This window comes from Bubalus kerabau, chromosome 9 (genome assembly GCF_029407905.1).
Source record: "Bubalus kerabau isolate K-KA32 ecotype Philippines breed swamp buffalo chromosome 9, PCC_UOA_SB_1v2, whole genome shotgun sequence".
Classification (NCBI taxonomy): Eukaryota; Metazoa; Chordata; class Mammalia; order Artiodactyla; family Bovidae; genus Bubalus; species Bubalus kerabau.
Window position 1 is genome coordinate 96546866 of NC_073632.1, and position 16283 is coordinate 96563148.

The 16283-nt window shown below is 43.6% G+C and overlaps 1 protein-coding gene across 1 annotated transcript in view; it reads left to right on the forward strand.

The window, feature by feature from the left end:
* The first annotated feature begins 4832 nt into the window (after positions 1-4832).
* AKAP12 (A-kinase anchoring protein 12) overlaps positions 4833-16283 on the forward strand; it is a 110115-nt gene continuing 98664 nt past the window's right edge. The window contains exon 1 of the mRNA XM_055535966.1: positions 4833-5174. Coding sequence (XP_055391941.1) covers positions 5013-5174 — 162 coding nt within the window. The 5' untranslated portion in view covers positions 4833-5012. The remainder of the gene's footprint in view (positions 5175-16283) is intronic.

Here is a 16283-nt window from a genome sequence, read left to right on the forward strand (position 1 = left end):
ACCTGTCTTTCTGAAGAAGTAAGCATGAGACAAGCATACAAGTTCAGCCTGCTGTAACGGCAACGTGTATTTGTTTTTGAGAAATCTCAAACTGTTTTTATTAACTCTCTCAGGGAAATGACTACCACCAACTGCCCCCATGGGAGGAGATGCACAGGGACACCTGCGTCCTGCTGTTTGGAGGAGACAGGGTTGCTGGAGAGAAAACGAGATATCGAGGCAACTGACAGCCGTGGACTGAGAGGTGCAAACTAGAGACCAGCGGCCTGCCTCTCCACGGCTGCCACTGATGCCACGACCCCATGGACTGCAGCCTACCAGGCTCCTCTGTCCACGGGATTTGCCAGGCAAGAGTACGGGAGTGGGCTGCCATTGCCTTCTCCAGTAATTCTAAAGGCGTCTCCAGAACTCTGGAAAAGAAAACGTTGGTGGCTTGACTTGGAGCCTTGAGTGAGAAGCACAGTAATGCTGTGCTATGGAATATAACGGGCACTCGCTAAATACGTGTTGAAAGAGTGAAGGAGTGAATAAGATTTGAATACTGTTTTGAAGCACTAAGTAGCATGTGCAATAGGTTGGGACATCCCATTGCTGGGGATAATACATAACAAAACCACTCTTCTTTACAAAAATAGCAAAGAGCAAATGTACACTACTATGTACAAAATAGATAGCCAACTAGGACCTACTATATAGCACAGGGAACTAAATTCAGTTTCTTATAATAACCTACAATGGAAAAGAATCAATGAATTACTTTGCTGTACACCTAAAACTAACACAACTTTGTAAATCAACTTGTAAATAAAAATTTTATTACATTTCAATAACATTTTTTCAAAATTGATGAATAAATAAAAAAATAAAATTGATGAAGCATCTAAAAAAATAACAAAGAGTAATTCCCCAGACTCAAGTAATTCCACTGACTCAAGTCTGTGAGTAAAATGGAAAGGATTCTTTGGTCAGTCTTTAAACCAAAGGAACTTAATGTGTGTGTTTGTCTGAAGCTCTAACACTTTGACCACCTGATGTGAAGGGCTGACTCACTGGAAAAGATCCTGGCTGGGAAAGACTGAGGGCAAGAGGAGAAGGGGACAACAGAGGATGAGATGGTTGGATGGCATCACCGACTTAATAGACATGAGTTTGAGCAAGCTCTGGGAGATGGTGAAGGACAGGGAAGCCTGGCGTGCTGCAGTCCATGGGGTCACAAGGAGTTGGACACAACTGAGCGACTGAACAACAACAATTTAATGTGTGTTTGTGTGAATCTACAAAGGAGTCCATTATTCTTAATACATCCTTATCATGGTGCTGTTTCAGGCAGAACAGGAAGTACTAGAACATGCACATTTCTTAAAGTAAAATTTTGCATTTAAAAACTAAGAATCTGAGCACTTCACAGCCTGAAAAATAAACACAAAGCAAACAATTGCTAGCCTAATCAGACATTGGCAGTGTCTTACTTTGCTTGTGGGTTGTACTTGCTGGCTTGAAATCTTTGACCTTGCAATCTCTTCTGAAAATTCAAAGACTAAGTGAGATGTGAAAAGCTTCAAGATTTTCCTAGGAACTGAATAAATATAATCTCACAGAATGGAAAGTCTTGATAGTATTTTTACTACCTAATGATACAGTTTCATATGTGCTGACATTCAGTTCAGTTCAGTTCAGTTCAGTCGCTCAGTCATGTCCAACTCTTTGTGACCCCATGAATCACAGCACGCCAGGCCTCCCTGTCCATCACCAACTCCTGGAGTTCACTCAGACTCACTTCCATCGAGTCGGTGATGCCATTCAGCCATCTCATCCTCTGTCGTCCCCTTCTTCTCCTGCCCCCAATCCCTCCCAGCATCAGAGTCTTTTCCAATGAGTCAATTCTTCGTATGAGGTGGCCAAAGTACTGGAGTTTCAGCTTTAGCATCATTCCTTCCAAAGATATCCCAGGGCTGATCTCTTTCAGAATGGACTGGTTGCATCTCCTTGCAGTCCAAGGGACTCGCAAGTCTTCTCCAATACCACACTTCAAAAGCATCAATTCTTCGGTGCTCAGCTTTCTTCACAGTCCAACTCACATCCATACATGACCACTGGAAAAACCATAGCATTGACTAGACAGACTTTTGTTGGCAAAGTAATGTCTCTGCTTTTCAATATGCTGTCTAGGTTGGTCATAACTTTCCTTCCAAGGAGCAAGTGTCTTTTAATTTCATGGCTGCAGTCACCATTTGCAGTGATTTTAGAGCCCCCAAAAATAAAGTCTGACACTGTTTCCACTGTTTCTCCATCTATTTCCCACGAAGTGATGGGACCAGATGCCATGATCTTCATTTTCTGAATGTTGAGCTTTAAGCCCACTTTTTCACTCTCCACTTTCACTTTCATCAAGAGGCTTGTTAGTTCCTCTTCACTTTCTGCCATAAGGGTGGTGTCGTCTGCATATCTGAGGTTATTGATATTTCTCCCCGCAAACTTGATTCCAGTTTGTGCTTCTTCCAGCCCAGCGTTTCTCATGATGTACTCTGCATAGAAGTTAAATAAGCAGGGTGACAATATACAGCCTTGACGTACTCCTTTTCCTGTTTGGAACCAGTCTGTTGTTCCATGTCCAGTTCTAATTGTTGCTTCCTGACCTGCATATAGGTTTCTCAAGAGGCCAGCCAGGTGGTCTGGTATTCCCATCTCTTTCAGAATTGTCCACAGTTTATTGTGATCCACACAGTCAAAGGCTTTGGCATAGTCAATAAAGCAGAAATAGATGTTTTTCTGGAACTCTCTTGCTTTTTCCATGATCCAGCGGATGTTGGCAATTTGATCTCTGGTTCCTCTGCCTTTTCTAAAACCAGCTTGAACATCTGGAAGTTCACGGTTCACGTATTGCTGAAGCCTGGCTTGGAGAATTTTGAGCATTACTTTACTAGCGTGTGAGATGAGTGCAATTGTGCGGTAGTTGGAGCATTCTTTGGCATTGCCTTTCTTTGGGATTGGAATGAAAACTGACCTTTTCCAGTCCTGAGGCCACTGCTGAGTTTTCCAAATTTGCTGGCATATTGAGTGCAGCACTTTCACAGTGTCATCTTTCAGGATTTGAAATAGCTCAACTGGAATTCCATCACCTCCACTAGCTTTGTGCTGACATTAATCATTCTCAAATAGGTGTTAACAGCATTTTTCCTTCTTAACATCCTAGGTGAGGTCTAAATGCACTTTTCACCCACATCCCTGAGAAGAAGAGAGAGCATGTTTGAAGCTTCCCACAGAAGGGGAGTAACCTGTTGGGGAGTGATTCCAAAAGAAGGAACCTGCTCTTCCGACTACCAGCTGTGAATCTTTGCGGGCCTGATTTAACCCTTCTGGGCCTATTTTCCCTCACTATGTTGGTAACCTGAGAACAGTAGGATCCACACTGTAGCACTGCTCTAAGGATGAAATGCCATTGTACACACAAAGTGCACTCCCAATGTCTGGTACAAAGTACTCCAATGTTTCCTCAATAATTCAAAATTTAAGTCAAAATGGGTGGAATGCTTAAAAATTCGGAAAACCAACCATTTTGGAAATAGACTGCTTCCTAAATGACAGATTCCAGAGAAAGTGGCCGCTATGTACTCCTCTCAGATAAAATGATAAATTCAGAAAAACTGTAAGTTGGATAACTAACTTATGGTTCCCCGGCCGTTTTACTACATGTAATTAATTAGGCACAGATATCCTGGTGCCCAACTGCTGTTTACATCAATTCTCCTGCCACTGAGTCCCAAATCTGGGTATGTATCTAGTACTGGGGCAATATTCCACAAGTTTCTTCATTTATAATGAGATTCTGTGAAAACCGAGGCGCTTAGTTGCGGGTTAAAACTGGGCTCATTTTTTTTTTTCCAGCCCCACTGCCTTCATGCTTACCTCCCGGGTGATTCCCCTAACATTTTCATTTAGTTCAAATATATACCGACTGCCTGCTATATTCATACAACAAGCCTTCTTTTCAGGAGTAGGAAGGAACAGAATGCAAGGCCCTGATGCTGTTATTATGGAAAGACTTTATCTATGGAGAAACACTGACGGCAAATGAACAGATCCGTGTGATCCTGTTTCAGCCGTGCGCAAGCGAGAGGTGGCCTGGACTCCAGCATCATGCTCTTAAGGACAGGCACATTTCCAGTAACAGTCTCACTTCCCCAGTTTCCCCGGGGAAGGAGGGGAGCGGTGTTGCCGATGGCATCGCCTGATATCACTTGTTCTGGGTGATAGGAGAGCGTGGGGCCGCCTGGCCCACCTCATCCGTGGTCTGATCGCATTAACCTCTTGGTTCCCTGCTCCTGCCACGTGAGGTGCCCTAATATGGTCAGACTCCGGCGGAGCCCAGGAGCGCTTGCCTTTCTCCGGCTCCCGGCGAGGAGGCAGGAACGCATGTTCAGAGGCAAGCAGTCCGAAGGAAGGAAAACGGGGATCTAGGTTCGCATCTGGGCCAGTTGAGAGTGGGCTGCAGCAGTAGCCTTGCCTCAGGTCATCCATCATTTAATAACCACCCCCGCCCAGCGACTCCGGTCTCCCCTGGGGGGCTCCCTTTTCTCGTTCTCCCCTCACTTTCGGGGAGGCACCCCTGGGTGGACTCCTAGCTGCAGTCCTGATAGGAATGGGAGGCGCCCTGGGGGTCGAGGTGGGCGGCTCGCCAAGGCTCCGGCTGCTCGTCGGGTCCTAGCAGCCTGGGGGGAGATGCTGCTGCAAGGAGTGTCTGGGGCTGCGCTCATGTGATGAAGCGAGGGAAAAACAAGGGGGAGGAGGAGGAGGCAAAGAGGTGGCTTTTTTTTTTTTTTTTTTTTTTTAAGGAGTTTGCCGCGAGCGCGTCTCCTTCATTCGCTGTCTGGGCGGGTTTGGAGGAGCACGGCGGGAGACTGAGGCGCTCTTGGGACTTTGCGAGTGCACGGCTTCTGGCTCTTCTCCGCGTCCCTGCGATTTGGGGAAGGCGTTCACCAAGCGGCTAGCCACCGGAGAACCGCAGACGAGCCATGGGCGCCGGGAGCTCCACCGAGCAGCGGAGCCCGGAGCAGCCGGAGGCGGGGAGCGCGACGCCCGCCGAGCCGGAGCCCAGCGGCGGCGGCTCTGCGGCGGAGGCGGCGCCCGGCACGCCGGGAGACCCGGCCATCGCCCCTGCGGACCCCGCCACCAAGGTAGGGGCGCTCCGGGCCACCTGCCTGGAGGAGGAGAGGAGGGTGGGGCGGAACGGCGGGGGTCTTTGGGGGGAAGGGGAGGGGGGAGGTCCCCTCGATCTCCGCCTGCAGTAACTTCCCGGCCAGTCCAGCCCATCTGCAAACTCGGGAGCCTGAATCCCTCTTTCTAGGCTTTTCAGGGTTTTAGCGCCGGGGTGGGACCAAAGGATCCGCGAGCGCGGCGAGGGGGGCTCGCATCTTTGTCGTGGGTCTCCAGGGGAGGCGACTGCGCCATCCGCAGTAATAAAATTCGCCCGCTGCCCGCCGCTAACTGAGCCTTTCTCCACGCTCTTCCGGTGGAGGGACCCAACCCGACACCGGCGAGCTGCCTGTGGTGGGGGTGGGGGTGCGGGGGTGTCTGCGGAGCCCTGACCCCCGGCCAAACGTGTCGAGCCCCCCACCCCGTCTCCCTATGTGGAAAGTCAGCTGTTGGGCCGTGACGCGTGTTGCAGCCTGGCGACTCCGCCACCCGTGGGTTCCCCTTAGCGCACTGTCTTTGCTGCCGGTTGTGTCTGGAGCGACCGGGTTTGGTACCCAGTCCTCCTGCGGCAGGCGGCTGAAGCAGACAACACCGCCTTCCCGATGCAGAGAAAGCCTGGGGTGTAGCTCTCTCGCCGCCAAAGAAAACCTGAGCCGACGCGGCGTTTCCAAAAGGAATGACAGGGTTCGCAAACACGGCGGCGTCCTCCTTTTCGCTCAGTTCGCTGGACTCAGTGGGATAAACAAATACTGGAGGAGTAGTTAGAAGTTCTCAAAGGATGCAGTCGAAGGCGTAAGGGAGTAGTCCCTGTCTCTTCCAGTCTATGGAAGCAGTGCTGAACGTCCTAGACATTTTACATTTTATAGTCTTAGGTCTTCGAGGCTGCAATATTTATTCTTGGCAACTGCAGCCGCCAAGATTGTGACTTGTCCAGATCGTTGTTTTTTAGATCTGTTTTCCAGCATGTATGTTCATTGGCCAGGCTTCACCCCACCCGTTTTGTGATACTTTTATGGGAAGATGTGGGTAACCATACTTAATACTTAAAAAAAAAAAAAAAAAAAAGAGAGAGAAACGTGTTAAATTTGAGAATATACAGAGTACTTGAGGACCTTTAAGAGTTATCTCAGGAAGTATAGATACTACAGTGTAAGGGAAAAAAAAAATCTAGGTAAAAATCACAGAATTATGACCTCATCGCCTTGACCTTTTAGCTGTGGTAGTCTAGATTACCTCTAGTCATTAACATACCTCCTTGTAAAACCCATGGTCCCTAGAGCTGTAAATGCTTACAAGTAGCTACTGTGCCTGGAATGCCTAGATTCTCTAAGATATGCTTAAGAAATCTATTACCCTTTTGAGGTCTCAGTTGTGTGTGTGTGTGTGTACACACACATGTTTAGCTGCACCTCGTCTTAACTGCAGCATGTGGGATCTAGTTCCCTAACCAGGGATCAAACCCAGGGCAGCCCGCTCCCACCCCCGCCCCCAATTGGGAGCTCAGTGTCCAGACTTCACTGGACCACCAGGGAAGTGCCTCAGTTATGCTTCAATATTTACTGTATCTCACTTTTTGATGTCAACTACTGTCAAAATGGCTGCATAACCAGTATTTAGAGTCCAGTAATGAAGATAATTTTAAGGCATAATTGCTAAAAGCTTTCAGTTGGGGAACATTTTTTTCTTTGGCTTTTACCAGCCCTTCAGGTCTTCGTAACAGTTCACACTAAGATATGGTACTTATTCTCGTCCCAATAAACTTCTGTGTATTCGTTTAAAATATTGCTTCCTTTCTGTTCTCTTTATCTTCCTTCCATAACATCATCCTTCTTCCTCTTTCCTAGTCACAACCATCTTGAAACAGTGAGATGACCTCCTTTAAAAAATTACTTAAATGACATCCTGAGTATCATTGAACTTTCTGGCAGACTGCCCAGTTATCAATTTGTAGACAAATCAATACACTTACATGTACATGTTAGAAAACGTGTAGTTTTTCATTGCAACTAGCAAAATTTATTACTCAAGTTTTGGAAGACCTAAGTCTTTTCAAAAGGACTCTCTAAGAATGATTCAGCATGTAGCTTTTGTCTCCTTTCTTCACCCTTTTCAACCCTAATTTCAGACCTCCGAGTAATTGCATCTGCCATTCTGGGTTCCCATAGCACCATGGACCCTTCTTGCCAGCAGTTTCCATGTTTGTGAGTTTAGTGACTTGATGAGGAAGTGTTCTCCTGGCTGCTGTGAATGCTCCACAAAGGCAGGGACCATACCTGGGTTTGCTCATAACAGGTGTTGCTCAATGTATGAAATGTGTGGCTGGCATGTAGGATGATCCTGGCACCTTGATTTTGATTGGAGACGGTCAAGTTGGGGAATACCTTGGTCCATCTGCTTTCTTTTTTAAACTTTTAATTTTGTATTGGGGTATAACAGATAAACAACCGTTTACTTTTTCTTTGACTTTGTCATCATGATCTGTCTCACTTGTCAGATAGTGACTCAGTCAACATCAGTTCTGGTTATTCTCAGACCAGGTGAATATCTAGCAGAAAACTAAGATTTGGGAACTCAGCTTTCTTTTTCTTTAGAATGGCTTGTTTACCATTGCATTTCAAATTGCCTTTAATCTCAAGTAGACAAATGCATGATAAATGCAAGTGGCTCAAATGAGACCACTTCATACATTGAATTAGTGATGAATTACATCTTGAGCTTTTTTGATTGAGTCTGTGGACATCTGGGGAGGTTTAGACTAATATATCCCCCTCCCCCTAGCAGAATGCTGATCATTAATTAAAGGCTATTAGCAGATTTCCGCCCCCCACCCACCCCCTGGTAAAACTTGATTACACAAGCCTAACATTTAGATGCACTGAGACAAATCCTGATTTTATCTGTGATGTATTTTAATGGAAATGGAAGCAGTCTTATCTTCCGATCAATCTTTTACAATCTTTATATGTTAATTGTGAGGCAAAATGGCTTGATCGGTTATTTTCCAGGTTAAATTTTGCGAGTTTGCAGGGTACAGGAAGATTAGACCACCTGAACACAGGTGGTAAACAAAGCCTAATGTTATTCCTCAGTTGCCTGCTTTCATTCAGGTAGCAGCATCGGGTGGGGTTGGCCAGTGACGAACTTCCTTTTCTCTGACACATCTTGATTTCTGGAGCCAAGCTCCAGGCTAAATCTGGACAATCACAATCCTCTAAATTAACCCTTCTGTCTTTTCTGTTTAGTGACTTAAAGCTGGAAATGAAACAGTTCTCAGTTCATCAGTGTAAGGCCTACGTCCCTGGGGGTGGGGAGACTGAGACCCTTGTCAGTGCTTCAAGCTGTGGTTCCATTTGGTTTCGAGAGCGGTAACTCAAATAGATGTATGCAAATAGAAGAGTCTATTGTCCTGATGAGTTAAGGATGTCTCTACCTTTTGTGCAATAAACAGACAATTGAGTCGGCCAGCTGCATTTCCTAATTCCCGTCCCAGCCTAGGGTACGTGCTGTTTCCCCCTTGCCCCGTGTTTACTAAAGATGGGACTAGAGATGGCTGTCATGTGATTATGTCATTGGTTTTATGTGGAAAGGGCCAGAATTTAAGATTTCAAAAGAATTATATGTTAACAGAGTGATGTTTTCTGGGTGTGGCTGCCTGTATATGAATTTCCCTCAGATTATAAGAGGTGCTACTTGATGATTAGAACACAGTCTGGAGATTGGAGTTGTGGATGTGAAGATGGTCTGAGAGCCAGTGGGGGGTGCATTGCCTTCCCTTGAATCCATTATAGGCTTTTAGGCTCTTAGATGTGTCAGATCAGCAGATTTCCACTTGAAATACTTCCCTGGGTGAAGGGCAGCCTCCAAATGTGCATCCTCTCTGAATTCACTGTGTGCCCACTAATCTCTGTGCCAGGATCACTTTAGACTACATTAAAAGGATGATTCCAGTTTGGTATCTTATAGGATAATTAATAAAATGGAAAGAAAATGTTCTGTTTTAAAAGGCATTAAGAAATGATTTCATTTTCTGTATCATTTTAACACCTGTTCAGTGTTACAGAATACCAACGAAAGGAAAATCAGCTAAATAGTAATTCTTTATGTTATAGTCATTCAAGAAGTGAGAAATTAGAACTTACAGCACTTAGTGATGTGAGAAAAATACTTTGGTACTTTTAACACAAGAAAACGATAAAACTAAATATCCTTGAAGCTAATTCTTAGTTCTCTCATACCCTAAAAAATTATAATTTAGGAGAAGTTTCATTTTAAAATAATTTAATAGAAAAATATGAAAAAAGCTGGGTTTGGGAGGGAGATGCATTATATCTTATGAATATGAAAGCTTATTTTCAATAAACTATTTTAAAATCTATAATTATAATTATTTGTCTTGTCTGTTTAGATTTTGGGCCATTTTCCTGCAAGTTAGTACCTTATTAAAGAATGTAAGAGCAGGGGTTTATACCTGTGATCCTACCTGTTAGTACATGTAATAAAAGGGTTAAGGTGAAGATATTAATCTGTAATAATTTCAGTTATATATACATTTATATGTCTTATTATGAATAATAAAGTTTATTTATTTAAATCTGACTGTAGGCCTGACAGCATCATTCTTGAATCATAAAGGCTTTATTAAAAGATGATCAAAAGCACTTGCTTACTCTTATTAAAATGATTTATTTATTTATTTGGCTGTGCTATATTTTAGTTGCGGCACTTGGAATCTTAACATCTTCATTTCAGAACAGAGGATCTTTTTGTTTCTAGCTGCCGCGTGCAAACTCTTGTTAGTTTCTGCTTGTGGGATCTAGTTCCCTGATCAGGGATTGAGCCGGTAACCTCTGCGTTGGGAGCCAAAGTCTTAGCTTAGGTTCACCAGGGAAGTCCCTAAAATAATTTTTATTTAAAGTCATTGCAAACAAGATTCATTTAATGTTTGTTTTTCTAAAAATGTTAATGGTTGAGAACTTACAATTTGTAGAGGATGATAAAAAGGAAACGTATCCTATTCCTCCCACCCCTGAAAACAACAGTTTGAAATCAAAGTTGGTTGCTTCTTGCATATTCTTCTAAAACCTTTATGCCTGTGCAAGTATATGAATAAGAATAGCCCTGTCTTTTCCTTTTAACAAATGAGATCCCAACACATAAATTCTGCAACTTTAGGGTTTGGCTGTCTTTTCATATCAGGATATAAAGATCTCCCTTCGTTCTTATTGGCTATATGAATTTCTCATTTATGTATGGATTGAAGTACCACAATGATTTAACCAATCCCCTGTGTGTATATTTAGATTTCCTAGTCTTGTTATACTGAATTGGCACAGGGAATATCCTAATTCAGACATCTTTGTATATGTGCAAATGTATCTCTCAGAGAGATTTCTGAAAGTAGGGTTGCTGGATCATAGGATTTCTATGCATTTTAAATTTTGATAATCCTTGCTAAATTTACTTGCCAAAGAGATTCAGCCACTTTGCATTCCTGCTCTGTGGAGATCGACACTCACTTTCCCATGCCTTTGCCTCAGTGGATAGCAGATTTTCTAGTATTTGCCAATCTGTACCTCAGTTGAACCTTGGATTCCCTCAGTGCATTTTTAGTTATGAAGTTGAGTGCTCTGTCAGGTGTACTGATTGTATGCGTTTCTTCTGTTCAGCACTTCATCAGGAACTCGACTGGCTTTCAGAACATTATAGGCTATAGTTTGTTTACCTGTTGAGTTCTCAGTTACTTAGTTGTGTCTGACTCTTTGTGGCCCCAAGAACTGTGGCCCATGAGGCTCCTCCATCCATAGGATTTTCCAGGCCGGAATACTAGAGTGGATTGCGATTTCCTTCTCCAGGGGATCTTCGTGACCCAGGGATCGAACCTGCATTGGCAGGCGGATTCTTTACCACTGAGCCACCTGGGAACATAGTTAATTTTAAAAGACTTTCCCCTCCCAGAAATTAATCAGAATTGGGAAATAACAAGCTTAGAATAAAAACAAGGCTGAGGTATTGTTCCCTTTTCTTCCCAAATTAGTAAACTGGCTTTAATTTTATTTGCTTGGATCGACTTTGCAATGACCTACTTCTTTAGCTATCAATTTAAAAATTTCTCCTCTGGGAACAATCTAAAATCATCCAGTTGCCAAAAATTTCTTCATACATCTGATCCATGAAATGTTGGAATCAGGAATTGTGGGCAGTAGAAATTCACTTCCTGGGAAAACAGTAGTCCCCTCCCCTGGGCGCCGTTCTCAGTTCTCATAACAAATGACAGCCTGGCTCTGTTAACGGGAATAAATATGTTTTCCCAGAAAGACGTAGGTGTTCAAAGCACTGGAAACTACAGCGTCTTTCCCGGACACTTAGGCTTCTCTTAATGCAAGTATTCATTCAAGATCAAAGGGTTTTGTCTTCCCTGCAGTTTCTTCATGATGTTGTGTAAATGAGAGAAGCCAAATTTTAGGAAGGGGAGATTACTATAAATCAGTGGCCCATCTGCTGTTTGTTATATGCAGGCATGCAAATTGTGGGCATCTGGAGAGACTACATTTTCTGTGGTTCCCAAACCTGGTTGTGTAGTTGAATCACCTGGGGAGCTTTTTAAAGACCCCACCCAGCCCCCTTCTAGATGATTCTATCAGAATCCCAGGCCATTCCAGCATCTGAGATTCTGTAGCCTTGATGCTCATCCGGGATCCTGATTTGTCTGGTGTGGTCACCGTTGTCTGGAAGTGGATTACGGGGTGTTGGAGCTGAGGGAGGCAATGGAGAGGTGGCGGCAGCACCCACTGAGCGATGCTGGCACTCATGTGGGTGGCAGAGAGGCTTCCAGAAGAGCAAGGGGGAGAAAATAAAGGGAAACCTCTCCCCGACATAGTTTTACTCCTTTATTCTGCTGTCTTGAGACTATACATGCTGCTAATATTAACAGTATTGTTCTTAATGGAATGTACTCTTCAAGGTAAATAGGTATGGAATCCAATGTTCTGTTCTTTTCTCTGAGCCAGGATCTACTTGTCAACATTAACTTTTTTGTTCCCCCCGATGCCTCTTAACCGTCGTCCCTCATTTATCATGTTGGAAACGTCACTTGAGTTGGTAGGCAGTAGCTGTTGACTTCATTTATGGCCTTTGGCTGCTCTGAATGTCGGGTGAAGAGATCTTAACACCTAACCAAGTCGTTGAGGATGAGCCCAGAAGAGGGCTGTCTGGCTTTCCACACCGCGTAGTTGCCGTTCTGTCTTGATTTCATTAACATTTCTCTGCTGGCTCCTGTATTCCTGGAACTGGGGATACAAAGAAGAGAGAAATCCAAGATCTTGGTGCTTAAAAAAGAGTCAAAGTGCTCCCTTTCATGTATTTGTCTCTTCGCTCCATTAAAAGGGATTATAATTTTCTGTCTAGAGGAAGAGGTCTAAATTCATTTTCCATACAGGTCACTGTTCTCCAGTACCATTGATTAAATAGTCTCAAGTTTCCATATTCACATATATGTTTATTGATTTTCTTTTACTTTAAAATGTTTTCTACTCGTTTATTTGTACACATTGTTAAAAGCATTAAGACAGTAGCTAAAAATCTAATCGATTCTAATGGCAGATCCATGGTTTGAAATATTTTTATATTTTACATCTTCAGGCACTGTTAGGGCTTGCCCTGGTCTCATGGCTATGGTAAGTTTAGTGAAAAGGAAAGTGTTAGTTGCTCAGTTGTGTCTAACTCTTTGTGACCTCATGGTATGTAGCTTTCCAGGCTCCTCTGTCCATGGGATTTCCCAGGAAAGAATACTGGAGTGGGTTGTCGTTCCCTTCTGAAGGGGATTTTCCCAACCCAGGGATCAAACCCAGGTCTCCCGCATTGCAGGCAGATTCTTTATTGTGTGAGCCACCAGAGAATAAATACATAAATACTAAAAAGTGGGGAGCCTGTGTTATCTTCAGAAGTGAATTTATTTTCTTGGTATATAATAATATTATTCATTGAAAATAATCACTCAAATATTTCCTAACCACTTACGCTATGAAAGGCCCTGGTTCTAGATGCTTCAGGAGGTAAATAACACAGCATTATCCTTGAGCACCTCATGATCTAGGTGAGGTAAGGGGTCCCCAACCTTTTGGGCACCAGGGACTGGTTTCATGAAGACAGTTTTTCCACCGACCGGGGGTGGGAGATGGGGATGGTTTGGGGTGACTCGAGTATATTACAATTTAGTGTGCGCTTTATTTCTAACCTAATGCCATCACTGATGTGACAGCAGATACCAGTCCGGGGCCTGGAGGCTGGGGACTCCAGCTTTAGAGGAAAGATTCAATAACAAAGATTCAAATAAGTTGGGCAGGCAACAGAAGAACTGCCATTAGTTGGTACATGTCTGTTCAGTGAATTGTCTGGATAGCCGATGTGCAAAGAAAAGACGATTTCGCCAAGTGTCACAAGCAGATAAAGGCCATATTAGCCAGGAGGCCGGGAGGCACAGGGCATATGAAGGAGCTGAATGTTTGTAAGAGGATAATGGGAAGAATTGAAGGCAATTATGGTAAGAGCTCGGAGAAGGCAATGGCACCCCACTCCAGTACTCTTGCCTGGAAAATCCCATGGACGGAGGAGCCTGGTAGGCTGCAGTCCATGGGGTCTCGAAGAGTAGGACACGACTGAGCAACTTCCCTTTCACTTTTCACTTTCATGCATTGGAGAAAGAAATGGCAACCCACTCCAGTGTTCTTGCCTGGAGAATCCCAGGGACGGGGGAGCCTGGTGGGCTGCCGTCAATGGGGTCGCACAGGGTCGGACACGACTGAAGTGACTTAGCAGCAGCAGCAGCAGCATGGTAAGAGCTGCACAGGCTGCAGAGCGCCGTCCAAGTGGAGGCTTCTGATAAAAAGAAAGCCATGAGGCAGACCCTTTCACACTCAGCAGAGAGGACACCCCTAGGAGCGTAGGGGGCAGATATTAACCTGAGCGATGGGATGGGTACAGAGTGTAGGCTCAGCACAGGGGCAGCCAAAAACAGCTGAGACTTCAAGGCTTGGAATATGGAGTGCACCAGTTTCTCCAGTAGACAAGGATGTTCCCCTCCTGATGTCGGTTTCAGTTGTTTATTGCTGTAGCCAACCGTGCCAAACAACGACTTACACCAGGTGTATCTTTAGAAGAGAGAACGTCACTTGACAGTTATAGCCCCTTTTTTTCCTAATGTAAGGAAGAAATTTGCATCAGAGTCTAGGAAAACGACAGAGTGCATCCATGAGATCAATAGTGCGTCTCTGAGTAGTGACCTGCGTTAGCCCAGATCACAGGCACTGTGAGTAATCCAGATTGGCGGAGTGGGGAGCCCCCAGGGAAGGTTAATATCACAGGATAAGAGCTGATGGCACCAGAGGAGCTGAGAGTGGTAGCTGGGGAGAAGGTGGAACCAGTGAATGATAATCAAGGAGAAGACTAGACAAAACAGATGGCATTGAGTCAAATAGCCATTGGGTCACTGCTTCATCAGGCGACAGTGACTAGTTTATCCCCGCATCTGAGTCCACCTAAAATGAAAGAGGCTGATGGTGGACTAGCATCTCTTCCATTTGTAGGCAAAGAATCTAGGTGGCTTGGGGAATGTTTATCTTCACTTTCAAAGAAGACATTTCTTCTTCGCAATTTTTTCCACCTCCAGCGTATGCCCTCTGGTGTGTCATTCGGAGGACGATTTATGGTTTGCTATTTTTCTTCATGTCTGAGCGTATGATTTCTTATTGAATCAAGCCATTACATAAGGCTCTGGGTTTTGTCTGCCTCGTGATCAATTTTCTGTCCTTACTCCTGATATTGACCATCCTTATTGAAGACATGTTTCATTACATCCTTGATAGTTTTACTTGCTCTTTGAAATACGTATTGCTGTGATGCACAGAACAATAACAAAACATAAAACAATGTTGGTGTATGTTATGGTGCTTAGCGTTTTTAAATTTTTTTAAATTTTCAGTTCTGGGTGCTACTTTTTCACTATGGTAACAAACTGCTTGTATAATGCTTCTTAAGGAACATTTGTTTGAAAATATCCTTCACTTGGGTATGTATGTAAAGCAGTCTTATTCCACACCTGTAACCCTGAATGCTATGCAAAGTTCAGCCTTAGATGTGGTTAGATTTGCAATGACTATGTACTGCTATACCAACTGGGTGGAAATGAGGGGATGGAGAAAGGATTGCAATCTACAAGAAATTGCTAAGGATTAGACAGTGTTTCAGTGATGAATTTTTCTTAATTATTTCAGAGACACATCTAACCAATATTTAGACATGAGTTAATGACTCCTGTAGTGTTAATCTAAATATCTGAATGGAAATTTTTGTTCTTGTTCTGCTCTGTTTTATATGAAGTCAGTTACTGAAAAGCAGTGGAAAATGTTACCAGTAAACTTTACTAAATCAGTCCTGATTATCAAGGTTTTTTTTCCCTCCGATCCTGACAAAAGTTAGTATATGAAATTTTAAATAAAAAATGCTTGACAGTCATGAGGGCAAAACTCAAATTAATTTGATTTTATAACTGATTTTTTTTTTAACCTTCAGGAGTTTGTTTCCTTTAAATTCAGTTTGATGGCAGTGTTAGATCTGCCTGTTTTGCTTATAATATAGGAAATTTGTTTTGCCTTGATTAAAATGCAGATTGATTGTTCTTTTGTTATTAATTTTTGCTATTAAAGACACAGTAAGGTCTTTCAAAATGCTCAAAAGGTTTTTGTCCTAAATGGAGCTAAGAGCACCCTCAATGTTATCTAGAATTGCAACAGTGACAGAGGTTTCAAGTCACTTCTGGAACTGTGCCTGATAAACAGTCCTCCAGGACAGACAGGAATTCAAAGAATGCTGAAGTATTCAGGGAAGTAGGTCATGGTTTAAAGCATTACATTTGTCAGAGAAAGTTTCTCAAGCAGTCCCTGTGATCATTGAATCCCTGCTAATTTCTTACTCAGGGTTCTTTAGTCTTAGGCAAATTAGGTGGCTAAATTAACTTGTTAGTCTCTGGAAGGGCTGGACTAAAAGTAACAGATTCCCCACATGCATGTGCTCTCCCAACACCAAAAATAAAGAGC